This window comes from Corvus brachyrhynchos, unplaced genomic scaffold, assembly GCF_000691975.1.
Source record: "Corvus brachyrhynchos isolate BGI_N302 unplaced genomic scaffold, ASM69197v1 scaffold115, whole genome shotgun sequence".
In the NCBI taxonomy this organism is placed as follows: Eukaryota; Metazoa; Chordata; class Aves; order Passeriformes; family Corvidae; genus Corvus; species Corvus brachyrhynchos.
Genome location: NW_008239553.1, coordinates 8,371,692 through 8,399,021, shown reverse-complemented (window position 1 = coordinate 8,399,021; position 27,330 = coordinate 8,371,692). Strand labels below are relative to the sequence as shown.

Genomic DNA, 27,330 nt, shown 5'->3' with positions numbered 1-27,330 from the left:
CGCGCTGGGCGTCCCCACGCCTCGCTGTAGCATCCCCGGCGGGCTGCGAGAGCGTGTGACAGGGGCTTGGGGCCTCTCGGAAAGCCCGAATTGTCCGTCACACCTACTGAGCAGTCCTTAACCAGGTTGCCCTAAGCCGCCGGTTGCTGCGATACCCCAGCCCCCTCTACGAATGAATTTCAGCGTTTGACACCCCCTGCCTTGGTACTTCTTGCCTGCTTAACTCCCACTCTTTACCTAAAATGCAACCCGTGCTGGGCTGCGGCATGTGTTGTAATTGTAGCTATTAAGACCTTTGGAACAGGAAAGGCGTTCTACCGTAGGATTACATCAGTTGAAATGATTACTAAAATTAATAATTTTGGAACCAAATGCTAAAGTCTTCAGCTGAGTTTTTGCTCATTTATCTCATTGTTTCCTTGTACTCTCCCATCTGCCTCTCACCATCTGCTCTCTCTTGCCTGGTGCTTGGGTTGGGAGCTCCTTGGAGAAGGGGCTGTGGAGCTCCACACACAACACAGTCCCAGCCATGGCTGGGAGTCCTCCCTCCGGTGATGCTATAAATAATTTTTTAACCTGTTTTGTGATTCGGTCAGATTATTTGACTGCAGCTGATTATTTTAGAGCCTGATGTTGCAGATTACCTTTGAAAAAGCGTGTTCCAAAAGGCACCACACAACATGCCTTCTCCTGAGGTGGCTGCTGTGCCTCTCACAGGGCCCACAGCTTGTGAATGTTCAGGAGCAGACAGGAAGGCAGCTGGGAAACTTAATAAATAATCAGTCACCTTTGGATACTTTTCTGGAATTAGGTGGTGCCTAGACAGGAGTTTGGGCAGTCTGAAATTTCAGCTGAAATGGCCCATTCTTGTGGTGGACGTAGTCTTGTGTAGAAGCAGTTGTGGGAGTTCTCCCGAGGTGGCGGGGAAGGCAGGGCTGACAGCTGCTGCCAAATATATGAAAACACAACCAGTAAAGTGCAGAGTAAAATGGTTGGCAGTGCAACTTTTCTCCAACAGGCAGAGAGAAAACCAAAGCACCTGTAGGAGGGTATTCCTTCATGGTAGACTGTAATGGATTTAAGTCCTTTCTGAAAGAAGATAGTCAGCACTTTGATTATTAGTTTTTGCAATTAGTTTCAAATTACACGTAGCAGAAAGACAGTCTCAAAACATGAAAATTGATTAGACCTAGTATATACCTAAAGTCATGACTGTTTAATCAAAACCATGACTTTATAATTGATGGTTTAATAAGAATACTCAGTGGTAAATTTATAGATAGAGCAGAAAATGCAGAGGGCATTTTTAAATGGGTATCCAGGATTATATGCACACACACGGGTTGGACCCACGCAACTCTTTTATGTCACTGTGGCAGCTTCTGTCTCTAGATAAGCAAGCTGGAAAAATATATTTATTCACAGGAGAGGGGTTGCATATGAGCTTTCACATGTCAAACAGGAACCCTCCAGGAGAGCCCTGCTGCATGTGGAAGGACATTTCAGTTTCCAGTCTCTTTTAGCCGTTGCTCTGTCTGCTGATTCTGCAATTACAAGATTATGTGTGGTCTATGATTAAGAAACCTTATTTAGGAAACCTTAACCTTGGCAACGGTTCTGGGACTACCAACTCAGTTCAGTTATAAAATACCATTTTTAAGATTTTACTTTCAACTAATGAAGATGGAAACAAAAACACGCAATGCATTTTTGTTTTAATAAATACATGTATAAAATTTGTTCTTTTAATAATATTGATTAGTGATGATTGCTTGGATAAGATTAGATAGGTTTAATTGACTTCTTTTATAGCATAGCAGCTGTAGAGAGCTACTGACCTCTGAAGTCTGCATAAGATTTAACTCAAAGTCTTTCAAGGCTACCTGGAAAATAAAGAGATTCTTCAGTCAGCATCACCAAATTTCCTTTTAAGTGTACAGCTGTTTTAACAAAAGGAATGGTACTCTGTGTCCCGGCAAAGTGCTAGTGACTTGTACTTTTCACTTGTGAAATCCTGCACTCCTGACAGGACAGGGCTGCCAGCGTCCACTAGTGATGCTTGCCAAGAGTTGGCTCTGATAAGATACAGATAAGTATGTCCCTGTTTTACAGATGGGTAAACTGATAGACAATACATGAGTTGGCTACAGACATACAGCTAGTCAGGGGCAGGAACGGGGAGCTTCAAATTTTCTCTGTGCTACTGTAACTGCCAGATCACTTTCCCACCTCCAGGGGTGAAGTGTTTTGCTTATCGCAGTCATTCTGATTCATATCGGTACTGCTGCGCACTGCCAGGGTTTCACATTTCACACATGCCTGCTACAAAAACAGCTTTCTGCCTTTATTTATATTGGCAAAAATAAAGGTCTATTTCATTCCCATGAAATCCCTTTCTAAACATTCTTATCCTTAACATATTGCTTATTTCTACTTCCTTTCAGTTTGCATTCCCATAGGGTGTCTAAGCCTTGACAATATGGAGGCAAAGATGTGATGGACAATTCTAAACAGATTAGAAAGATTTCACGAAGACAGCAGTTTAAATATGATCTAGAGGGGAGCTTTGGGTTTAACTTGGCCTGTGCAGTACATACATAGTTGTTCACTGCCCACATGAGATTTCTTGGAGACCTTAGAGCATGACAGCTGAGAAGCGCCACCTTCTTGAATTCCGTGCTGAGCATGACCTCAGAATGCCTGGGAAGTACTTGAGAGCTGCAATTCACAAGTCCCTCTTGGATGCAACAAACACAAGCATTTATTCCTAGGTGTAATACCTCTGAAAGAGATATAACTGGGGGGAAAAGGAGTTGGGTGTGTTTTTATACAGGAAGGCCCTTTTCCCAAAACTGGAAGAAAGGCACATGGCCCGAGTGCTGGCTGTGCCTAAGGCAAGATCCCAACTCACCCACAGCCCTTCATGCCTGAGGCAGAGGTTCCCCTCCGTGGCTGAGAAGAAGAGCACATCTCTTCCTGGGAAGCCAAGAGGGAAAGCGGTGGGTGGGCTGCCTGCCTCTCAGGAGTGGTGTCAGGAGCAGCTGTGCCGAGGGATGTTGCTTCTCTGCACAGAGGAGGTGGGAGCAGAGCAGGTGATGGGGTGGCCAGCCCAGTGGAGCTGGCAGAGGAGCAGCAGCAGGGACAGCAGGCAGCTTCAGAGGCTCATCACCAGCTCCAAAGGGGCTGGGAATCCTGGCTGTGTGTTTTAGTTTTCTCTCTTTGCTGCTCCTTGCTAAGTGAGCAAGTTAGTGCATGTTACAATCACATCCTCTTTTTGTCATACAAACACAGCCAGATCAAATTATTCAAATACTCAGCTGCTGCATGCAAGAGGAGACTCCAAACACGGGTCATATGATGTGAAAACAATTGCTGCAATAAGTGGGAGCTTCTTATTTTTGGGATTAATTTTTGTAGGTTATTTGCCAAATTCCTCTGTGCAAGGCATGGGGTCTTTTTGATATTAATTCTCGTCACCTAAGAAATGAAAGCCATATTTAAAAAAAAAAAAAAAAAAAAAAGGAATGTCTTTTTACCTAAGAAGCAGCAAAACATTAACTGATCTAAGTTTAACTGATCTAAGGATCAGACGAACCAGCAGGAAAGAGACAATAAACTATGAAGGTCCCCTCGTGGCTGGAATTAAAATTACATTTCCAAGTCATGCCTGCGCAAAGTACCCCCGACTATTCAGCTACCTCACATACTTAAACCGAAGAGAGGGAGACAACACACCTCAGGTACAGCCAGATTCCACTGCCCCCTGGGAAAAATGGTTGCAAGTGTTTGAGATCATGAGGTGATAGCACCGTGACAGTGAGAAAAGACACAAAGGACGAGGCTGGAGGGGAGGAAGGAGTGTGCACAGCACACTCAACAAATGACTCACAGTGGTCTGCTGGTGTATAGAGCACAGGGTTACCCTATAAGGAAGGATAGGGAAGTACTCTGGGAAGAAACAGCTACACAGGAGGTGAAGATTACAACAGAGGGAAAACTTGGGAGAAAAAATATTTTTCTCCCACATCTGCACCAGCTCATGCTGCAGGCAGTTGCTGTTCTTCACCATGAAAGAGGAAGAGAAAGGCCTTTTAGTCTCACTTCCCTCTCACTACTTTCATCCCTCACATTCTTACCGCTGGCCTGGGGGCCAACATATCCAGGGAATAAAATAAAATGGGGAAGGAGAAAGGGCCCCAGGTATAGTATTCATGATGGGAAACCTGTGCTGAAAGGAGCAACCAGGTAGCAGCATCACTGGCTGCAGGTTATTGGTTTGGCATGTGAATTGTGTGCTCCCTCCTCAAAGTCCCCGTAGATCTGCAGAAGAGCATCTGAGATTCTCTCATGGTTTCTGCTTATGTTTTCCCTGTTCTTGCCTTAAATAAAGGATTTATCTTCCACAGCTGGCATTTTAGCAGAAAATCCACACAAAAATGTTGTAACAAAATAAAAGGAATTCTTGCTGTCATGTGTTTGAGATGATTACAGGTAACACTCCCTAACAAACATGTTCCTCTTAGTTCCCTGTGAACTGATTGTGAGAACTTCAGAATGAAGGTTTGATTTAAAGACAATTACTTCAGTGAAGCCACTTCTTAGCTTTACACTTCCAGTAAGCACAGTTGTTATCTTTGACCAGCCTTTTGTAACCCCTCAGAACACTAGGATGTATTTGCCTGTATTTGTAGTGACGCTTACATCAAATTTTGTGGATTACTCCTGGTTTATAACAGTGTAAAGAAGAGGGGGGTATGTTTCATTGTGAATACAGACAGACTGTTTCAAGAAGTTTAATTTCACCTGTTCATCCTGCAATCTGTGGGCGTGCTTAAAGAACAAATCATAGTTCTTCCCTGTCATTAAAAGACATCTCAGCAAAAGGCTATTCCACTTCCAAGACATTTAAAGGAATAAACTGTTGTGGTGGTTTGGCCCTGGCTGGATGCCGGGTGCCCACCAAAGCTGCTCTGTCATTCCCCCTCCTCAACTATACAGGGAGGAGAAAATATAATGGAAGGCCATGGGTTGAGATAAAGCCAGGAAGAGATCACTCACCAATAACCATCATGAGCAAAATGGACTAAACTTGGAGAAATTAATTGAACTTGGAGAATTAATTGAATTAATCCTACAAGTCCAATTAATTTCTCCAAATTAGACTAGGACAACAAGAAGTAAAACAAAACCTAAAAATTACCTTTTCCCACACCTTCCTTCTTCCTGGGCTTTATTTTTTTCTCAATTCTTTACCTTCTCCCCATCAGAGATGCAGAGAGATGGGAATGGGGGTTATGGTCACTTCCTCACATGGTTTCTGCCACTGCTTCCTCCTCAGGGGGAAGACTCCTTCCCATATTCTAGTGTGGGGTCTCTCCCACAGGAGTCCTCCACCAAATTCTTCAACATGAGACCTTCCCATGGACCACAGTTCTTCACAGACTGCTCCAGCATGGGTCTCTTTCCATGGGGTGCCACTCTTCAGGAACAAGCTGCTCCAGCACGGGTCCACCACAGGGTCACAGGTCCAACCAGCAAACCTGCTCCAGCATGGGCTCCCCTCTCCATAGGTCCACGAGTCTTTCCAGGAGGCTCCTTCAGCCTGGGCTTCCCACCAGGTCACAGCCTCCTTTGGGCATCCACCTGCTCCAGCATGGGGTCCTCCAGGGCTGCAGGAGGATCTCTGGACCCCCGTTGATGTCCATGGGCTGCAGGGACACAGCTGCCTCACCATGGTCTGCACCACGGGCTGCAGGGGAATCTCAGCTTCAGTTCCTGGAGCACCTCCTGCCCCTCCTTCTGCACTGACCTTGGTGTCTGTGCAGTTGTTTCTCTCACACTTTCTCAGTTCTCTCTTCTCTGGCCACAAGTAATTCTGTGCAATAACACTTCTTTCCCTTCCTGAATGTGTTATCCCAGAAGCACTTCTGCCATCACTGCCCAGCCCAGGCTCAGCCAACAGCAGGTCTGTCTTGGAGCTGGCTGGCGTTGGCTCCATCAGACACAGAGAAAGCTTCTGGCATCTTCACAAAGAAGCCACACCTGTAGCCCCCATGTATTGCAAACCCAATACAATTATAAAAACCTCAGTAGGTTATGGAAAAAAAAACCCCTGAGAGTCTGAAATAACTAGATTTTAATGAAGATTAAAGCTAAATATAGTATTTTCCTTAGAAACCATCACTACTAGTATTTATTACAACTATATGGCATGGCAGCTGGATTGAAATAACCTTTTAATGAAGGGTGTTACTACATAAATGTGGTGAAAACTTATATCTCAGCAGTCACAGGCTTCTATTTCCCTTTGCAAGGGGGAAATTTCTAGAAAACTCTTAAAACTTAAAAAATTGTTCTTACTGAACAATTGGCTACCTGGAGGTTGGAAGTAGGGGAGCTTAGTACACTAAATATTTCTTTTCCCACAAAGTTTCCTTTCCCAGTTCGTTTGACAGTGCTGCACTAAGAATCAGGTGCATCCTGAAAAGTCATAGACACACTCTAGTGAGATTAATGATGCCACATGAGTGTATTTTTAAGAAAAAAGGTAAGCAGGAATAACTACTAAGCAATGAGCAAGTGGCTTTGTTTTAATGTAAGGGTCTGGTTTGTGCTTGTGTAAAATTGCTCAAAGTGGTTTGTAGAGGGGTTTTTAGGATCCAAAGTGCTCTTTGGCATGACCTAACTCCAAGTTAGTGCCAATGTGTCTTTTACAAAGATTACTTTTTCCTCTATATTCCCAGCAACTGTTGGCACACGTATTTGCCCAGCTTTGTGGACTAGACTACAGTATGAAGAAGAACTTGACAGAGATTTTTGTTCACAAGATTTGACTGTTTGCCTCTGGAATCAAATCAAATATAGAATAAAAATAGTAATACAAGAGAGTAAAAAGTAAAATAATTTTTTAAAATACTCAGGAAACCTTTTCTCTGCTGTTTTTGACATTTCTGTTTCCTAAAATCAAATATTTGCATGCTTTATATTTATTTGCCTGTGAGAAGTGCTTCTTCACTTGAAGTCATAAGAACAGATTTTGTACTAATATAAGTATGTCCATGCTGTCCCAGTCTTGAAGATGTTTTTCACTACAGGTATCTGGAAATTTTTTAGGCAGAGAGTGTTGCAAAGGAGCGCATTCCATAATGACTTCCTCCAGTCAATCATGAATGTGTCTGGGAACAGGGTGTCCTATGAAATTCACCAGAAGCAGAAGAAATGAAGTACAGGCCGAGAGGCAGCTCCCCAGCCCCGCAGGCAGCGCGGGCCGGGCCCGTTCAGCACCGCGGACAGCTCAGGGCCCCGCTCCCCGGGACCGCGCCGCGGCCGCTTCGGCACCGCCCCGGCCGAGCCTGAGCCCCGGCCCTCCGTGCGGGCTGCGGAGAGCTCGCTTCGGTAGCGCCAGGCACGGGAGGGCCATTGGTACCACAGCAGAGTTTAAAACCAGCCCCAAACCTAGTGGTTGTACTCAGTTACGGTAGTAGTTCTGTCTTCAAAACAGGAAACCCGTATTTCGCCATCATTTTGAAACCCCTAACACCACTGTCACCAGTAATGCCTTTACAAGGTGTCTGATAAGGCTCTTAAACAGTGTCTTGGTTTTGTCTGGGCTAGAGTTAGTTTTCTTCCTAGTAACTGGTACAGTGCTGAGTTTTGGGTTTGGTTGTGAGAATAATGTTGACAACACACTGATGTTTTGGTTGTTGCTGGGTAGTGCTTACCCTAAGCCAAGGACTTCTCAGTTTCCCAGGCTCTGCCAGTGAGGAGGTGCACAAGCAGCTGGGCAGGGGGGGAAACACAGCCAGGACAGCTGACCTGAACTGGCCAAAGGGATACTCCATACCACAGAACACCATACCCAGTATATAAACTGGAGGGAGTTGGTCAGGAGGTGTCTTTGTCTTTGCTGCTTCCACCCTTGCTAAGAGCACACAGAGTTCTCTTCAGTAACTAAACTGGGATTGTAGATCATCAGATTGGGTTTCCATCTGTTTCTCTTTCCAAGAGAGCAGATTGCTAGAAAAAAGACACTGAAAACAAGATGAATAAACCAACCATTCTTCCTTGTAAGGAACTACATTACTGTGAGTCAGGGGTAGCCAATCTTTCAGAAAATTCTTCTGATTCCTCTGACAGAATAAGTGGCACAGCAACAAAGCATTCCTCCAGCCTCCTGAACTCTAGGTGTTTTCCACTCTTTTGTCTTTTCCATGGGACTAGTTGCACAATTTGTCAACAGTGATGAACAAAGCAGCCCTACAGAAGTACCGGGGGAAAATACTCCATGCTTTTACTGGTATAAATAGCTATTAACATGGCATTTAACATCAAGGAAAAAAATACAGCAAAATGAAGAAAAGTTGTCAAAGGTATTTTATTCATGCATCCAATGCATTGTTGCCTCAGGTAAGTACAATTTTGCAAGGCTGCCTGGTGACTACACAGGAAGCAAAGAAAAACACACATCCTCTTTGAAAATGCAAGGAGAAGACCTCTGCTTCTCTAACGGGGTTGTTATCAACCTGAGGAAATATTGTTTGGGTTTTGCTCTACAAAGCTGACAAGTGTAACTATTACTTAGTTACAATATTTACTAACTGGAACCTAATATTTTTGTAAAGTTTTTTCTCTGTATATCCGTTGGAGTAATAATGAACCCTATTTCTCTTATAATGTTATTAAAGTTCTTGCCAATTTCTTGAGAAATTGCTTCTGAGAGCATAAGCACCTTCAGAAATGGAAAGACTGGGCTGAGATGATACAGAGAGCACAACTGCAGTTTGTTTGTTGGATTTCATTTTCATTCTAGGAATTGCATTTCCACCATAGGCAGTTTTTTGTAATTGTCATGAAAACATTTTCACTTTGATACACACGCATATGGATTCCTGGAAAACAATGTTATTGCAGCTTTCATCCTGTTCGTCAGAACTTTGGCTGAAACTAATAATGGAGGTATTGAGTTGCCCATTACACAGATAATGCCTGGTGACAGGTTAAATGTTCATATATAACTATGTATCATACCTGTTTTTCATGTTGTCAAATGAAGATAAAACTCATAAAAAGATATTCAGAGAGATTGAATGGATAAACGTCTCCCTGAAACAATGACAGCAATTAATCACAGCACACAAAAGAAAATGCTTTTCTAAATATATTTAAGTGAATAATAACTGTCTTTGTAAGTAATTTTTTGTCCTGGGTTGCAGTGTATTCTATTACCATCCCCATCAGCTGTTGAAATCAGGTGGGGCAGTGTTTCCTTGCCTCCTCCCCCCAGACTATCTTTCTGTTAATTGCCCATCATTGTCCTGCCGCCTGACTCAGAGATAACTCCCTCCGGACTATCTTCTGTTAATGAGCCTAATCAACACTTTGCCTCATGACTCGTTACCCCATTGTGAGATGCTCCACCCAGAGGGAGGAACCAAGCATCCCATCGTGGATATAATCTGAGGCTGAACACCAGAGACACCGGCTTCCCACTGGATTTCCAGAGGACAGGAGCGACACAGCCACCATTGGACTTCCTGAGGAAGAGCAGACTGTTTTACTACAGGATCACTGCTTCAGAGGACTGCAGCTACCATTCTACCAGACTGCTATCACCACCCTGCCTAACAGGGTGTCAGGTTGTACCTTGACTCTGTCAGTTTGACAGTGTTTTCTTTTACCTTTTTTTTTTTTTCTCCTTTTCTTTAATTTCCATTAACTTGTTATTTTGCCTTAGTGCCTCCCACTGGTTTGTTTTCAAACTAGTACATTTTTATATAAAATTGAACCATAAAGTTCAGTTAGAGCTTAGTTATAAATTAAATCCATAATGACATATTTTTCTGCCCAGCTGCAGGCCAGAACAAGATTTTAAAGGATAGGCTCTCACCATGGAAGAAGCTAAGTGCAGTACAGAAACAAGAAGCTCTTGCTGGAACATCACAGTGTAACTTCCAGTGTCAGCAGCTGGTCAGTCCTCACGACCAAGCGAGTTAGGGAGGGAAGCTTGTGGCAAACCTGTGAAAAAACTACTGGGACAAGAAAGCCACTAGTGGCCAAGTTGAAACTGAATTCTTGTTCCAGGGAAAGGGGAAGATAATCAGAGAGAGAAGGGGAGAGAAGCAGAGGGACAGAAAGAACAGGTGTGAGAGTCTTGAGATTCTCGACAAGACTTCAGGAAAAAAAGAATTGAAACATAGCAGCCTCCAAGAATCTCTCTCCGGGCGAGCCTCCCTTGCAGAGCCCCTTTCGCCACCAGATGGCCCCATATGGACGCGGATAATTGGTTACTTGCTCCAAAGACCGAGGGAGTTTCAACGTCTAATTTCCAAGGATCCTAGCTGTCAATAGGGAAACAAAACAAAACAGAACCAAACCCAAACGTCCAAAAGTCTGGTCTCGTGAGCCTGGAGAGTTTGAACAGTCCAGGTCCAAAAGCTTGGATTAGAATCCACATCCCAAGTCCTGGGATGTTTTTCATGGACTATCATGGTTCAGTCTTTAAATCATGATAAGTTACATATTCCTACAAGGGTTGGCCTTGAAATAACATTGAATTGACAATACAAATGGGAACTTAATAATATGTGACATACCTGGTTCATACTTTTCAATCTACTTTCAATCTACTACATTTGTAAAGTCACGGGGTTGCACCAGCTTTGGCTGCTGCAGAAGAGCTGGAAACCACCTGGAACTGTAGAGAATTCAAAGAAGAGCAGTACAGATGAACAGAAATGAGACATTATCAGTGTGAAAAGCCTGAAAAATTGTCTTGCTTAGCTGCTTGAAAAAGAACTTTGTTGGCCACTTGCAGGCAGCAGCTGGCATTGTGGGCAGGGTCCTGAGTTAATGTTCCTAGCCAGAAGCTGTCTTCAGGATAATGATCTGCTTATATTAATCTGAGTGCTTTTTCCCTGTGTTTGTTTCTTACCTGTGCTGTCTTTCTGAAACAGGATGGACCCAAAATTAATGGTTTAATATTCAGGTGTCAAGTGGATTCTCTCCAAAGTTCATCACTCTTCTTTTCCATGCTTATTACAAGCTAAAAATCTTAAGGGTCTCTTTGACCATGCAGACACCCCTGAGGACAAATCTTAACAGATCTCTGAGGGTAAACAAAACTTAACCCTGCAGTGAATGATGATCCCTCATGAGAGAGGGTTCCCTGTTGCTTTTGGTGTATGATTAACAGAGGCCTCTGAGACCTGATGTAAATGATCCCAAAAAGAGCTTTCTTCCTTATCCATTAAACCTATCTGAATGGAAGATGAGTTTATTTTTAAGGGGGAGAAATAACTTCAAAATATATTTATATTTATATTTATATTTAATATTTATATTTATATTTATATTTATATTTATATTTATATTTATATTTATATTTATATTTATATTTATATTTATATTTATATTTATATTTATCTCAGCTTGTAGTAGGTAATATCTCACTGGAGGAGCAGGTGCTTGTAGAACTTTCTCACACAAAAAGCCTTCTTACAAGAGTTGCAATACCTCCAGCAACATTTACCTGGCAACAACCTGTGCCTGAATAAGCCAGCATCTGAAGAACCTCTTTGGAGGCTCCCAACTGTGGGAGCTCAGCAGGAGTCCATACATGGAGTTCAGGTGAATACTGAAGAAGGGATCTGGGAAAAAATGGAGGACAATGCAATCAAGTGAGGTAGGAGTCAGGATATTAGTCATAGATTTGTAGGTAAGAGGCTCTCCCCCTAGTTCTGCTACACCACAGAAATATAAACTGGAGTATGCCCACCTGGCTTTGGGTACTCATGCTAAGTTCTGCTCTGAGCTCCACTGTGGTTGGACTGTTGTACCTTTGGTGGGACTCCACAAATGCTGCATAATCTTGTTAACAATGGCTTTACAGGCTGGGATGATGGCACTTTTTGAGAAAGCCCTTTCATCTTGCTAAGCTTTGGTACATCTCCAAAAGAAGCCATTATCAGGGTCCTGAAGATGTAAAGGAATTGTTCTTGTAGTGGTGAGCAAAGGTGAGGTGGAGATGGATAGTGCTGAAACAATGTGGAGCCATTTCCTTTTCACAGACCTGATCCTGTGATGCATCACTCATTTTTGTTCTGCTGATTTATTTGGAATTTCAATCTCAGTATACTGACTGACATTTATGATGACTTGAGCTTTTTCTATAAAAATAGTTCTTACTAGAAGCAGCATTTTAACTGCCCCCTGTGTACATTTGATACCTGTCCAGACTTGCAAGAGGAAGTTCCTGAAATTTCAGATACTTCTGTCAGATAAATTCTCTGCCTATTTTGATTTTACTTGGTTTACATCGATTTATGTATGTCACTCAATTCAATAACTTTTTGTTTTATACTAAATCATGTCCTAATTTATAATTCTGGAAGGAAGGGAGGTAAGAACTGCTGTGACAGAGAGAAATCATGTCAGGCCTACAGCACAATCACGGAGCATTGGTGCCTTTTTCTTTTCCTGTTTCCTTTTCTTTTTCTACTTCTATGACAAACAAGCCAAAAAACCTGGTGATCATCAAGCTAAAAGCTTTTGACTTATTATCACTCTGAACACAGAAATGGAATCACCTTCTAGCTGTGAGCAGTGAGCACTGCAGTTTGTCTGATGTGCAATGACTTGCAAGGGTGGTGTTTCCTCTTTTTCCCATTGGTCAGAGACACTTCTGTGGAACAGCAAACACTTGAAGTTTCATTGCTCACACCTTTTATTCTGTTCACAGCTGTCCTGCTCTTTGAAATTCTCTGAGCAAGAAACCACTAATCACAGTTTACCTGTTAAGACTCACATTCAAAACTGTGTGAAAAATTAGGACTGCTTGCAGGCAGAATCGTTGTTTTTAAAGTGGAGGAAACGTTCAAGGAACAACTGGTGACATGGTCTCCATTGCTGACATACACTGATCATCTGTTAGATCTGTTATGCTTCCATGAAGAAAGTATGATGTCAGGTTTGTGGATACCTATCCTGAAAGTGTGTGTGTGAATTTCCACGAGAATGGGAAAAGTCTCTTATTTTCTCTCTGCTGATAGATAGATTTGTGGGAAAGATGCAAGCTTGACTTTCCAGGATTTTTTCTTTCTCTTCCTTTTTCAACTTATTTGCATTTTTTCTTCAAACTGGAGCATACATTAATATTTGCTAATTCTTTCAATTCTTTAAAATTTCTGTGAGGCAGTCTTATATTAATGTAGCAGATCAGAGGCAAGCAGCTTTGTATGGATTATTGTCTAATAGCGTGTGGCTTTTTTTTTATTTGCTAGAACAACTTTGGGTTGGGTTTGTTTTTTTAAACCAATGTTATTGAGAAGGATGAACAAAGAGATTAACATGTTAACTCGCTACAGTTTATTAAGGTAATCAGAAATGAACATAGCAATGACCATATCACAGGCATACAACAATAAATCAGAAGATGAATTATGGCACTCCCTCCCCCTTCAATTCCTCCCTGGGGCCTAAGCCTCACCACACTGCCTCCACCATTGCTCCCAACTGCAAGAATCCATTTTCCTCCCAGGAACACATCACCAAGAGTCAGCATCCAGAGGAAGGACATACCACTGGGGGCTATTCTCTGGGCAAAAGCCAGGAGGGAGCCCAGCTCAGCTTAGAGCCTTGTTCTGGACAGTGCACTTTTAGGGAAGACAGTACAGGAAACTTCTCTTAGATTCCATGAAGAGTTGTAATTTTCATCATAAAGTTTACAGGTGTCTTGCAGATCTTGTGGGCTGTCTAGGACAAGGTCCAGAGCCTTCATCAACTTTTATTATAATACAGTATCAAGAATGATTTTTTTTTTTTCTCTTTTCCAACCCATTATTCTCATTTTATTACTGTTGGTAATCCACAACTTATACCTTTCTTTTATGATGCCGTGTCCTAAAGCTGTTGCTACATGAGCACACAGGCACACACATGTTCTCTGCAGCTTTTCTTTGTTCAGACCCACACCAGCTAAACAGCATTACAGCAGCCAGTGACCTGAGGAACGTGCTACTTACAGTTTTCTATAGGCAAATGTCAAAACTCAAAGTCTGCTGTGAATAGTTACAGAGATTTTTCTGCTTTAATAGATACCCTTCTGCTACTGACTAGTGCTTGTGAAGAATGAATTAACCATCAGTTTTCTGTCACCACTGCAGGAACAGTATGTGAACCTCTGTGAAGGAGGAAATAAGAATAGAAAGTCACTCACATCTAACAGCAAGAAACTGGAGGGGGGTGTTAACACTGAGTGCTGATAGCAAAGACACCCATCAAACTCTGTCAGTGTCACTTCTTCCGAGCTTTCCTAGGCTGCCTGAAGGTGCCAGAGTACTCATGTATTTTTAGATATACTTATGGCTTCAGATATAGCTCTGGAGGGATCTATCGTGTAGAAGTGAGTTATGAAGCAAATCTTATTCCCCTCTACCTCTGCATGATCTATCAAAAAAAGTAGAAGCATGTAGCTCTGGTTCAGGAAAAAGAGAGAGACTGCATCCTTCTGCATAGCCTTAACTTTGATGGGAGTCATTTCCAGCTTCCTCTGCCTAAGGAAAACTAACAAGTAAAAAAATGAAAAACCTACATGAACTACAGGGTTGCCAGGGTGGCATGAGCAATCCAGTATCGGGGAATAGTAGGGTTATGGGGACACCAAATATGGTGGTGGTGAGGGTAAGATCCAGAAACATGAATCATTCTGCATAAAATCATAAATTTTTTTTGTTTTTTAAATTGTTTTGCTGTTCTTGCTTGGTCTTCTCACTTTGGATCTCTCCTTGTGCTGAAGCTGCACAATTTATGAAATAGTCAGCCAGGCAAGACCTGCCAGATGCTAGTCCTGGCTTGTGTACAAGCTGCTGTCAAGGGGGAGAGAGAGCACTTCTTTCTAGGCCTTCTCCTGTCACCATGGCCTGATCACTGTCTCCAGCCGATGTCATATATCACTGCACCTTCCCACTGGAGCAGATAATCCCTGCATTCTACTCCCTGCGCTGGGAGGGCTCCTTAAAACCCCCATAACTTAAGTTCCATTGTGTCCATTTCTCATAGTCTCCTTTTCCCTCTCTCTCGGCCATGCTGCTGGCACCAAAGGCTGTACAGATTGGTGGCTACTGTGTGATTAACTTATTTTGTATCTGTTCTTTTCTGTGTGATGAGAAGCTGAGAGCCAGCTTTGGGTCCAAGACTAGCCTGCCAACCTTTATACATCTGCAGATTTGGCTGAGAAGAGCTAAGTGCATTTGAGAGATTTTTCAAGTTAGCTGCTGAGAGACCAACTGCCCCTTGAGGTGGTGCTAATACTCACAATTAGTTCCTAAAATTCGTTACTGTTAATATGGTCACAAATTAATATTTGAACATAACTAGACAAGAGATTTCTTTTTTTTAAGGGACAAATCTCATGTTTAATATAATAGCAGTTATAGACTGCTCAGTGATCTAAAACCAAAGTCACCTAGGAATATAAGGAGTGGCTAATGGTTTGAGTTACCTCTCCCACATGTTTCATTGTTCCCCTCACCATAAGTCCACAATTTATTTGCACTCATTCTCCTTTAAGGTGAGAAAGCCACAGGTAGAACAAATGTATTATGTAAGGTTACCCAGCTCCTCCCAAGTGCCATGTTCAGGTAAGTCCCAGAGGCTTGTGGATTCCAACGGCACAAATGGGAGAGCCCAAACATTGTCCCCACTGCACTGACAGGCCTGTCCTTTGACTGGGTGTTAAGTGCTTTTGGAGAATAAATGAGTCACCTTTCCAGTGAGATTTTAGATCGTGCACCACAGTTGTACAGTTTAGAAGGTATCTCTAACTACTTCTCTATAAAAACCCAATGCATTTTTCAGACCTTCTGCTAAAATCAGACCATAATGCTTACAAAAGTGATGAAAATAATTTGGAAAGTCACCATGAATACCAGATCTGCTCATCAGAAGATTTTTAAGAGTTATAATGGAAACTTTGACAGGATTGCTGACAACTGTGCTACTTGAGGGATGAGGCTGATGGGCTCTGATGAGAGCCCTGCTAGATGGGAAGATATTCTGGCATTTAGGCTCTGTGTAATGCAGCTTCAAGCACCTGAAGCTATTTGCTCCTTTCCTACAGTAATCATGATCAAGGCTCTTGCAGACAGAGTGGTTTAACTCTCAACTAGATTATTTATTGCTTCTTATGTCTTTTTATAATTTAAAAAAACCCAAACCATAAAAATGGTGTTCTAAAATATTCATTGTGACATTCTTCTTCCTTCCCATGTCTCTTACCAATGGATCATTTATCATAAATCTATCATTTATGAACAGTTTTCATGAAACAAACACACATTGTTAAAGATCAACATGAAGACAATCTTTTTAATAGGTAAAGCTCTGCATGGTACAAGAGATTATGGCAGGGATTTTTTATAAGCGTGCTTAGGATGATAAACCATATCTACAAACTCCAGGATAATTTCAGCAGCAATCACCAGCCCACCAATCAAGCACCTGTGAGGACAAGTTCTGCCCATTTTGTACAAAGGAAACTTCTTTGTTTAACCTACATTAGTCATTCAGGGAAAAATAATCCTCATATTTCATAGTATAGTTGAACAAAAAAAAATCCATTTCATACAGTTTTTTTATCTTCTCAATTTGTTCCGAGGTCAGTTGTCTGAGGTACTCCAAGGTGATATCACCATAAGTTCGTTTCTCTGACCCATATCTCTTCAAGCTGGGGTATTGCAGACTCTCTGGTGCACCAATGACCTCCAGAACACGCTCAGAGTCCAACCCAAGAGTTTCATACTTACCCAAAATATCATAGTGAATGTTGCAAGGATCACAGAGCAGAAACATTGGTTTCCAGTGAATGTCAAGAGTATGTGGTGGTTTTGCTAGAATGAAGTTGACAAACTCCTGGAAACTCACTTTTTCAGTAGAATTTTTATTTTTCCTGAACATTGCCCTAATCCTATTAGCAACAGTGATACTGTAGAATGGCTCAGAGTGCAGGAGTTTGTCTCTGTAAGCTGAAACCAGCCGTTCCAAGGGATGTCTGGTGAACATCACTTTGGTGTAATTGCTTAGAAATTCCTTTTGTAAGGCAGGAGGGTAAGTCGCCAGCCTTTTGATCAGTGAGGTTTGGTGGATGTCATCATGCTCAATTTCAGAAGGTTTTGCATTCAAACCTGATTGAAGAAGAAAAATAGTTCTCTTCCAGTTGGAGCAGCCTACCTTGGGTACCTCACAGTAGATAAATTTATGCTTGTGCTCCACAAAGAGCTGGTTTGCAACCTGAGAATCCAATTTGCTTCTTGGTTTATTAAGGTTATTCTTCAGGCAGACAGAACCCAGTGTGTTTTTGCGACTGTTTTGAGTTGCCAGCCAATATTCAGTAGGATCAGGAAAAGCATCTGTAACCAAGGAAGAAATTTAAACCATTTCAGTGAAATAGTCTTATATAAATCTCTTTATCTATGACAATCATAGCACTCAATCTGTCACCCTGCATACAAAATTTAATGAAGATGATAAAATCAATTTTTTTTTTTACTGTAGCCAGACTAGACTATGGCAAACATGCAATAAACTGCCCTCCCTAGTGAAACATTTATTAAAATGAAAACTTTCAATATGTTAGCAGTATTAGTCTAAGCAAGTTTGGTGTTCCAACATCATGGGTTTTTTAGTGCTCTCCTCTCAAATATTGCTAAGATAGCTACCACAGTGACAGGACCTTGGATATTTTCACAGTATTGTTTGTATCTTGGGCTTCATAGTCACTTTCTAACATATTTGGAAAAGATGTCTCTCTTTCTATAAAACATTAAATCTTGCTGGTAATTTCTTTACTCACCTGTTAGGTTTTTTTGTCTCTTAGAGAAAAATCCATAAAGAAATATCCCGAATAAAAAATTTGGGAGAAGGAAAACTACCACCTTCTGGTTCATGTTATTCTCACAGGAAGGAAAATGACGTGATCACTAAAGAGTAAACCTGTCTTTCTGTCAACAAGGAAAGATAATTCAGGTTAGATTTTGTATGACTGATATGACAAAGATAACATGTAAATCTCTTACAGAATTTGGGACAGCAGAAAGACCTTTGAAGCTCTATAAAAATAGGCTTTGCTAAAAAGTAAAAATTCTCTTATGGAAAAGACTCACCACAATTATATTGTTAAAACAAGCAGACAATTAACATGACCATTTAGAAGTATTCCAAAAATTCCCTCTATTCTCAAAACAATGAACTGCTTATGAGCAAATACTTCTCTCTTCTCTTTTAAAGCTGTTGGGGAACAATAACTTCATTTAGGATTACAAAGTTGTATTTTTTTTATAACCTTTAGAATCTGGGAACACAAACTTCTCTATAACCTGTAACAGGTGTATCCACAAAGACCATAACACATTCAGGATAAGTTCCTTTCGATTTATTGCCCTGAAGCTTTCCACTTTGTACAAATAAATTGCTGCAGGAGAAACTCTTCTTTATTCCTGCAGAGAATCTAACCACTAACTTGAATTCTCCCATTCTCACTCTCCAAAGACGCTGCATGGTATATATGTTTGCTGCCATTGCTGCTGCAGCAGAAGAGCCCCAAAATGGTTCAGTATGACAGGAAATGTATAGAAGAGGTAGAGAAAACAACAGAAAAGGAGTTGTTCCACGTTACTGGATAAAAGGAGAGAAGGCAAATGCAGTCCAACACAACATATTTTCTCTCCTGTGCTCACTCATTCTGTCTCCTTGCACTTCATGGAGAGAGGCCTATCTAAATCCCCTGTGCAGTCTTACTCTGTTTCCCCCAGTAGAGAGTTTTCATCAGCATGCTTTTATTGGAAGTTGCAAAATTAAGTGCAAAACAGTAACTACTGGCAAGCATGACATTCTCTTTCTGTTCCATAAAGTCTGCACAATCAAAGAAGTCAAACAGCACTGTCTTCCTTTTCCACTTCTTAAGTTTTCACCCTGAACCTGTTGGCAATAAACACATCATTGCCTGGATTCCTTGAAGATGTAAATTCTTTTTTTTCAATTTTTCGTATTTTGTTTTGTTCTTATAAGATACAATAGGACCACTTTGGAAGTTGTTTGTGTGCCACCCATTGTGTGGACATACATAAGCCCCAGCTGCCATAATGGAAACTGGTTTCTGGTGTGTTCTGAGACAGCAGTAGAGGCAGCACCAGTTACATTGCTGAAGCTGTACTTGAGCACAAGGCTTCTTCCTTTCAGGGCTGACATGGTATTTGATATTACACACTTTTACCAGAATATCTGCAGACTCATACAGTTAACAGCATTACTGATAACTAAATCTCTCTCAGTGTAGGTATGACCTGGGGAATGGAGAGGGACACTGTTCACTATCTCTGTATTAAATATTTACCTGTATTTACAATAAAATGTTACAATTCTCATTCAAATTAATGCAGTATTCTTAGACACAATGGCATTTAGCCTATACTTTTTCATTTTCTTGGCTGCATAAGATCATTGTAAAGGCTACAAGAAAAGTTTCAGGAAGATTTGCCTTTAACCTTTTCTTCACTGTACATCAATTCTCATTTTACTGTGTGATCCTCGAGTCCTAATGCACCAGAGGCTGTTTTCAAGGCCAGCTAAAGTCAGTCAGGTTGTTCATTGATCTCATGAGGGCCAAGATTGAGTGTTCCCTTTTTATTCTTTTTCAGAAACAGTTTGAAGACACAATTTCACACTGTGTAGCAATTGAAATCAGTATGACTAAATTATTCTGTACAAGGACTCCTTGTTAGAGTGTGCTTAGGAGAAGGATGCTGGGCTTCATTCACTTTAAATGCTGTCACTTCAGAGAAGTAATGTTATCATACCTCTCTCAGGAATCAGAAAATGAACTAGATTATTTTCACCCTATTTAGATACTTGTATCATGCATATTTACTAATTACACTATTGCTAGAGAATATAAGATCTGCTATAAGACATATCTCATGTGGAAATATGTCAATGAGTCACCACAAGGAAATAGAAGAGACTTGCTTCCTTGGGGGGAAGAAGCTGTTTAGGACCTAGTTAAACACAGGAGACAATTCCTCTTCTAAGACTTATGCATATTTGTGGAAGCAAAAGAATCTTTAATTAAATTCAGGAGAACAATCAGACCATAAGGAGGGATAGAACAAGCTCCAAGATGACAGGTGAAATCTTTCTGGACTCCTTAGAAAACTTCACAGAACAGACTGGCAGTAAGAGGTAACACTGCCCCCAACAAGGGAGGTCAGCGTGACATGAAGCTACCTTAAGGTGAAGTCCAAAGGCTTCTTCGGAAGATGTTTTCAGATGGGAGGCCCCAGTATGGAGTTCTGTGTAATGCAAAGTCTCCAGTGATCAAAATCACCTAAGCGAAACCTGAGGAAGAGGAGGAAAGAAGATTCTCAGAGCCATTTTGTCAGAGGGACAAGTCACCTGGAAATTAAAAAGGAGGGAAAAAATCCAAAATGAAAAGCACCTTTGTCAGTAGGTGTCAGAGGTGTCTGTCAGTAAATCAGATGAACTTTTCCTTATATTTATTATGGCTTTTCCATGTACTTGTAATTGTGTTTGCTATGTAAGATGTAAGGAGTTAATACTTCTCTTTGCATTTTCCCTCATCCTACCTTGAATTAAGTGTGATTTTAGGTAAAGGTATTCCTCAGTCAAGGAGTGGTGAGTCTGCTAACATAAAAAGTCCATACTAAATAGACTAGTTCTGCTGTAACCAAAGGGCAGCAGTATGGGCTGTCCCGGGCAAGATGGAAAGACAGCATCATAAGACTCATAAAAAAACCAGAAACCCCTTCTACTGAAAAGTAACAAAACAGGAAGACAGGGATCTAAATGTCTCTTTGGATCTTACATACTCCCAGAAAAGAGGATCCTAAAAATTAAATATAAGGCGTTAACCTTCTTTGTTCTTGTTGTACATAGGGAAGGGCGGTGGAGGGGTAGAGAGGAGGTGGATTTTTAAAATCTTGTTTAAATTTTTAATGAAGCATAAAATCTTCCAGATAACAGCCTTACACTGCACTGTTGATTTTTCCTTGTTCTTCAGATCACATCATTATAAATGAATTATACATAGATATGGCTTGATATTTTCAATATCTGCATGTGTTACTGGATTCTGCAAATTACATCAAAAACCATTGTCTGACTCTTTTTTGCTCATTACTAAAGAGTAAACCAGGCATCAAGAATTATCCTCATAGAATCCTTTCTTGCAGGAGTCTTTCAGAAGGATTGCTATCAGGTGATAAGACTTTTTGAGGCCTGTCAGTTAATTAGTGTTTAATTTCTTCAGTGTGTGTCCAGCTGATTTGATGTCTTTCTAGCTTCTTAGCCAAAACCTGCTGTCAAATCAAGTCAAATCCTTTATACAATTCTAAATCCACTATATCAGTGCTACTGCCTTAATCAACCAAAGCCAAACAAAAATAGTAAGTCAGTCTGGTGACATCCATTTCCTATAACAATCCAAAGTTTCTATATGAGAACAACCAGAGCAATTGTTCAAGCCAAGAGTGGGAAAAAATGTGGCATAGATTACTGGAGAAAGCAATGCCAATCATCTCATGTGCATGCAAAATGGCAAAAAGGCCCAAAGCCCTCATAAAATTAAAAATATTTACTAAATTCAAGCCAGCTTTGCACTGCTGATAATTTTACCATGTCCCTCTACAATTTCATCTTAAAGATTCTTTTCTTCCCAATATACACACTGCATGTAACAAAACAGAAAACATTGTATCATGTTGTTCATATCTTTGTTGTCACGCTTGCTGACCGTAAAATGTTCTTCCCATCCTTCTGTTTACTTTAAGAAATTTCTGACAATTTTCTGCTTTTAATTACTTTCAACATCTCCCTTTTCTACACGGTACACTAGGTATGGAGGTGGCTGACAACCTACTTGCACATCCCCTACATGGCAGGCGAGACTGTTTGACCCAGAAGAGCTCTCTATGTCTGTATTGTACTTTTCCAGGGGTGTCACAAAATTGTCATATGCTGGAGTTATTGGATACTTTTTTCTGTTAAGTTGCTTTTTCTTGGTTCATTTGTCTCATGCTTGCTTTCCATTTTGTGATACTAGACCTTCTGCACCTTCCCCTGTGTCTGTTAGCGGTCTGGACTTTAACTGAGCATGTGTAGCTACACCACAACCTCTCACACTTACCCAACCACCAGCTTCAGGTTTATAATGAGTTCCTTTCCTCCTGACCAAAACAAGGTCTAATAGAAAACCCCTAGTACTCTTTCAATTAGGAAATACTCAGACAGTCAAAGATGTTTTAATGTTACACGAGTACATGACCTAACACATCACACTCAGACTGAAGTTCTTCCTCCTGCTGAGCAGATTTATTTCTAGAATAGGCATCAAAGGAATAGGTTGCATTGCCTTGCACGGGTATCACTTAGTACACTGTTCTGTCCTTCAACTGCTGAAGCAAGGATTCATAATATAATTTAACCCTAATCCTTCTCCTGGAACTTCTGAACCATTGCAATTGAAAAATCCTTAGTATTTAAAGAAATATTTTTTAAAAAAGACTTAAAAATAATATTTTGATACTTTCATAAAAAATAAGAAATATTATAGCTGGTAATATTGACTACTGTTAAGTCTTTTTGTGTGGCACCTCTTACCCAAGTACAGAAACACATGTACACACAAGTGTGTACATATGTATACACACATATATGTATAGTTCCAAAACACATTAATATCAGTCACATTGGCATATTATTTGCTTCAAGTAAACTAACTAAGCTGGTAATGATTTAAAGTCTTCTGGTAGTAAACTTACAAAGGTGCGCCTCAAGCTAATTTTTTCACATAGAGACCCTGGTCAGAGCTGAGCATGTGGGGTGATCCTCTGCACCCACTTGATAAGTGGAACTTTCCAGATTAAAAGAATGAAATTACAACAATACTTATTTGTGTTCCTGACATATTTGAAGCCAGAAGTAAAAAAAAGTACCTGTAGGGCAGCTCAGTGGAAGGTAGGGAAAATCTCTGAAAACAGATAACATTCTCAGTTGCTGAACCCCATTCTGTACTTAAGCCCTGTTAATCCCTTCAAAAAGACAACTGCAAATACATACATACTGATATGTGCATGGATACATAGAAGGTGAGGAGGGGATGACGTGTAGAAAGCCCCCAAGAACAGCCTGGGCAGGAAAACTAAGCTCTGGATTCAGTCCTGCGTGTGCCGTTCTATCAGAGTGAATTGCAAGAGCGAGAGCCTTGTTCGACCAAGCCTGAAGCACCCTTGCTTGTACAGTTTGTGATGGGTGGACAGGAGGGAGAAAGACCCCAGAAAGTGGAGCCTTAGCAGCCGGGCTGGCCTGTCCATGAAATGGAAAATCAGTAATGGATTAGGAAACTCAGACAAGTTACAGACAGCCAAGGGCTAGAAAAAGTATCTGACCTGGGTCATTTTGCCAACAAGAGACAGTATTGAACATCATCTTATTTGCAGCACGGGTTGAATGGCGTTAGGTGAGAATGGGTACAAGCCCAGTGGGGAGACAGCATATGGTCTAGGCTGGGAGCTACAGAGGAAAAGGCTGACAAGGGCGTCCTACAGAACAGCACACTTCACAGCACTGAGGTGGGTACAAAGTAACAATTTCCATTACAGGCACAATCTAAAACTCTTGTTCTGTGCAGTGGTCATCTCAGCCCTCCATTACTGCATCAGACTTCTTTCTGGTCTCAGCAACTGTTGTGATAGCTTCCTCACTGCCATAATGAATCTGCTTATTATTCTCACTACACCACTTCTTCTGCCTGCCTTTTAGCTTTTCCTTCTCTACTTAGTTCCATGTCATCTCCTTGTCTTACCTTCCAAAGTTTTTCTTCATCTATCATTTCTCATACAGTATTAAAAGCTCAGCTTTACTTTCTGATCAGTCATATTGGTAGCCGCTGTTACCATTAGCCCATGATAATAAAAAACCAGTTCATGCTTTCTCCTCTGCTGCCCCTGCTTTTGAACCAAGTTTATGAAGCACCTAGAGAGCCATTACATTTTTCACCTAAAATCACTCCTAAAAGTCTTCCCTTTCAGGGATGCCGACACCAGTTATGATGCCAGTGTGCTAAAATTGTTACCAACTAGCCCACAAAAGAGCAAACGAAAGGAAGAGCCAATTTTGGCTTGAAAAGGACAAAAGTGAAGAGGAAAAAAAGAGTACATGGGAAAAAGGCAGCAGCGAGTCTGACAAAAGCTCCCAGAGAGAGGCAGGAAACAGAAATCCAAGGAAAAGTGGCAGAGCTGGGGGCCAAGGGAAATAGAAAGATTCTGTAGCCTGCTCTAACAATGTTGTGGAAAAGGGAGGTTGAGAACTGGACTGAAAAAGACACAAGGTATAATTCAGTGAAGACGAAGAAGAACAAACTCAAAGAAATTCATAGAAGGCAATATGCTAATTATCCAATAAACTACCACAGACATTTAAAGAGGAATGAGACTGTATGCAGTGCAGTCACTCATGCACTGGAACCCGGCCCTTACTAAGTGATCAAACTTGTCTCTCTTTTCCTTCCTGGAACTGCAGCCAGAAAGAAATTTTTGATTTTCTAAGCAGAGATAGATTCAGTGAGGAGACCTGGCTCGTGGGTGGGCCCAGCTTGGCTGGGACCTGGGAATCTGCTGCAGCATCACTGGGTCAGGAACTGGTGGCCTCAGGAGGCTGACGCGGGGTCCCAGGCTGTGGGCAGTGGCGGGCAGCCCCAGGGGACTGGATGGTGCGCTGTTACTGCTTTTGGTGCCTGACATCTGGTAATGGGCTGTGGGGCCTTTTTATCTAAACACTTAATTCAAAATTCCATGCACTTATCAACTGCAATTTAAATCACTGCAAAACCAATCACAGGAGAGCAAACTTCACCACTCTCTTTTAGGGAATCTAGATGAGTCTAAAAAACTTGGAACGAAGGAAAAAGGGGAAAAAAAGAAGTACAGAAGAAAAGTTTAGAACAATGCACACCAGCCACGATGGCAATGAACGGTCTCCTCCTCCCAGGCTTGTTTCATAGCAGACGGGTCTCGCAAAGTCCCTCTGCTTTGTCATGTATGTAACTAACTCTCTGCCTTTGCATATGTCTTACTGTCCCCTCCCATGTTTCTCTTCTCAGCTAATGTCAGTAATAGCAATGTTTTTCTTGCCATTCAGGTCTACCCACCTTGTCTCAGACCTAGATCCTCTTTGTCCCCTCAAGCTTTTCACCTCCCAGTGCAATCTTGATTCATTAATTCCTGCCACTGCACACCAATCAGCCCCGTCAAAACAGTTTGTAAAAGTCCCAGTTCTTTGCACACCGCCCCCAGGCAAACTCCTGTTTGCTGTTCACGGGTTTATACCCTTCTGTCCCCACCCCTCAACCATAATTGATGACAGCTATGACCTCTCTCTTTTTACACTCCAGTGAATACAAAGCATTTCTGCTTAAATTGTTTTCCTTTTTGCTCCTATCTCATTCAGCTTCTCCTGTCATTCTAGTCCAGATTTTGAACCTCATTTTCAGGATCCAAAACTAATTTTGTCTGAAACCATACCTCTACTCTTATTCCCCCCCACTCTTTCTTCTTTATACTCCTTCAAAGACTCCTTTACAGGAATCATGTACAAGTCCTAACACCAGTGATTTGGTGTCTGCTGTCTGACAGAAATAACCTCTTTGCCTGAAACATCCTGACACTTACTGACAAACTGTGTATACCTTTTTCTCTCTTCCTACATGAATCTAGGCCTATTTTTCCTTTCCTTTCTGCTCTCCTCTCTGTTTCAGGGCAAGCTGTTCAGCAGAAATGTTATGTTTTAAGTCTGTTTCTATGAAACATGTTTTTATAGCATACTATGACACATGCAGTATCAAAAATTAAGAAGTTTGGAGACAGTAGGATTAAAATGATAAGCTAAATCATAGAGAGCATGAAATGAAGTGTCTGCTGGCTTTTGGCAGAACAGTCTTGAAACTAAAGACTTGACATTTTAAAGCATTTGACGTTACAGTACACTCTAAGTTCAAAATAGTCTTGTGGATTCAGTTGCAGATAGAAATGCTTGAAAAATCTGAAAATCTGGTTTCCACAGTCTGCTCAAGTATCCAGAAAATGAAGAATGGAGAGTCAATGAGTCTCTGAAAAGGTGGGCACCCCACACCACATGGGATTATCACAGCAGACAAAGAACACAAACTCTCATCCTAAAAACTCTTGCCTGGTTCACCGTACACCTTCCTTCATCTGCCATAGGTAGTGGGGATCCTACTGCACAGCTCTTGAGTGTCTCAAGAACATGTTTTTCCTGTGAACCAAACATGTCAAGTTGAGCGGAGTATCTTGTTTCTTTAAAAACCGAGTGTTGAAAAGCTGCTGAAAAATGTATTCATGAATATCATAACAACATGCACAAAAATCACTGTCAGTGGTGAATCAGCTCCCCTGACCAGTCTCATGATACTCACTCTAATAGAATAACCTATGGTGGCAGTAGGCTGCTATCTTCTGAAGAAACCCAGCATCAACAGTGACAAGTCCCAAACTCATCAGTCTTACCTGCTGGCAGCAACAAAATGGTGAGACTTGGCCATGTGGGATGCCATTCCTGGCACTGAAGGAAAATGATCCATAGGACATCTTGTCCCTGCTTCCCCTGCTCCCACCATTAGCATGGCCTGCCCAGAGTCTTCCTCTCCTGGTACCCCCCTCTCTTTGCACTCCACTCTCCAGTAGCACTACAACACTCCTGCTTAACACATATTTGCATGGGCACCAGAGCTTTTCCCTTAGCCCCCATCCCAGGTGTGACCCCATCTTTCCCAGTCCCTGCTTCTATTCCTCAGGCAAAATTTTAACCCAATCTCCAGCAAATTCTCACCTCCAAAAGCCTTCCTCATATTGTCCCCAGGCAGCTTGCCCAGCAAATCCTGTTCCCCAGCTTCCCAAACACCCATCAGATCTCACCCTGATTCTGCTGTTCAGCCTTCCTCACGCACAAACCAGATCTTTGCTGGCTCCCCCTGCCAGACTCCTCCCTTCATCTCCTCAGTCAGCCTCACAGCCCCCCCTCCAACAACCCCACTTCTGAGCCCAGCTCATCAGAACTGTCTCTCCTTCTACTTCCAAGATTCCCACGCAGCCCCACTGCTTCTCACTCTCAGTTCTGTACTCAGCTAGTCCCAGGCTCTGCACTTCAGCTTCTGTAGTTATTTTAGTATCTCCCAAACTAAACTGACGCATTTCCCTTTTCTTTCCCTCCCACATCAATTTTCGCACTAGGCACCAAGGAATATATTCA

The 27,330-nt window shown here is 41.6% G+C and overlaps 1 protein-coding gene across 11 annotated transcripts in view; it reads right to left on the bottom strand.

Moving 5' to 3' along the window:
- Positions 1 to 13,806: 13,806 nt before the first annotated feature.
- LOC103620764 (carbohydrate sulfotransferase 8) overlaps positions 13,807 to 27,330 on the bottom strand; it is a 20,507-nt gene continuing 6,983 nt past the window's right edge. For 3 of the 11 annotated variants that reach the window (XM_017742286.1, XM_017742282.1, XM_017742285.1), the window contains 3 exons: positions 20,275 to 20,385; positions 17,846 to 17,993; positions 13,807 to 17,402 (listed from right to left, as the gene is read on the bottom strand). In XM_017742286.1, the coding sequence (XP_017597775.1) occupies positions 16,552 to 17,402; positions 17,846 to 17,939 (945 nt within the window). In that variant the 5' untranslated portion in view covers positions 17,940 to 17,993; positions 20,275 to 20,385 and the 3' untranslated portion in view covers positions 13,807 to 16,551. Of the gene's footprint in view, positions 17,403 to 17,845; positions 17,994 to 20,274; positions 20,386 to 26,497; positions 26,880 to 26,910; positions 27,065 to 27,330 lie in introns of those variants that run through there. The other 8 variants (XM_017742283.1, XM_017742289.1, XM_017742281.1 and 5 more) reach the window with 8 other exon arrangements.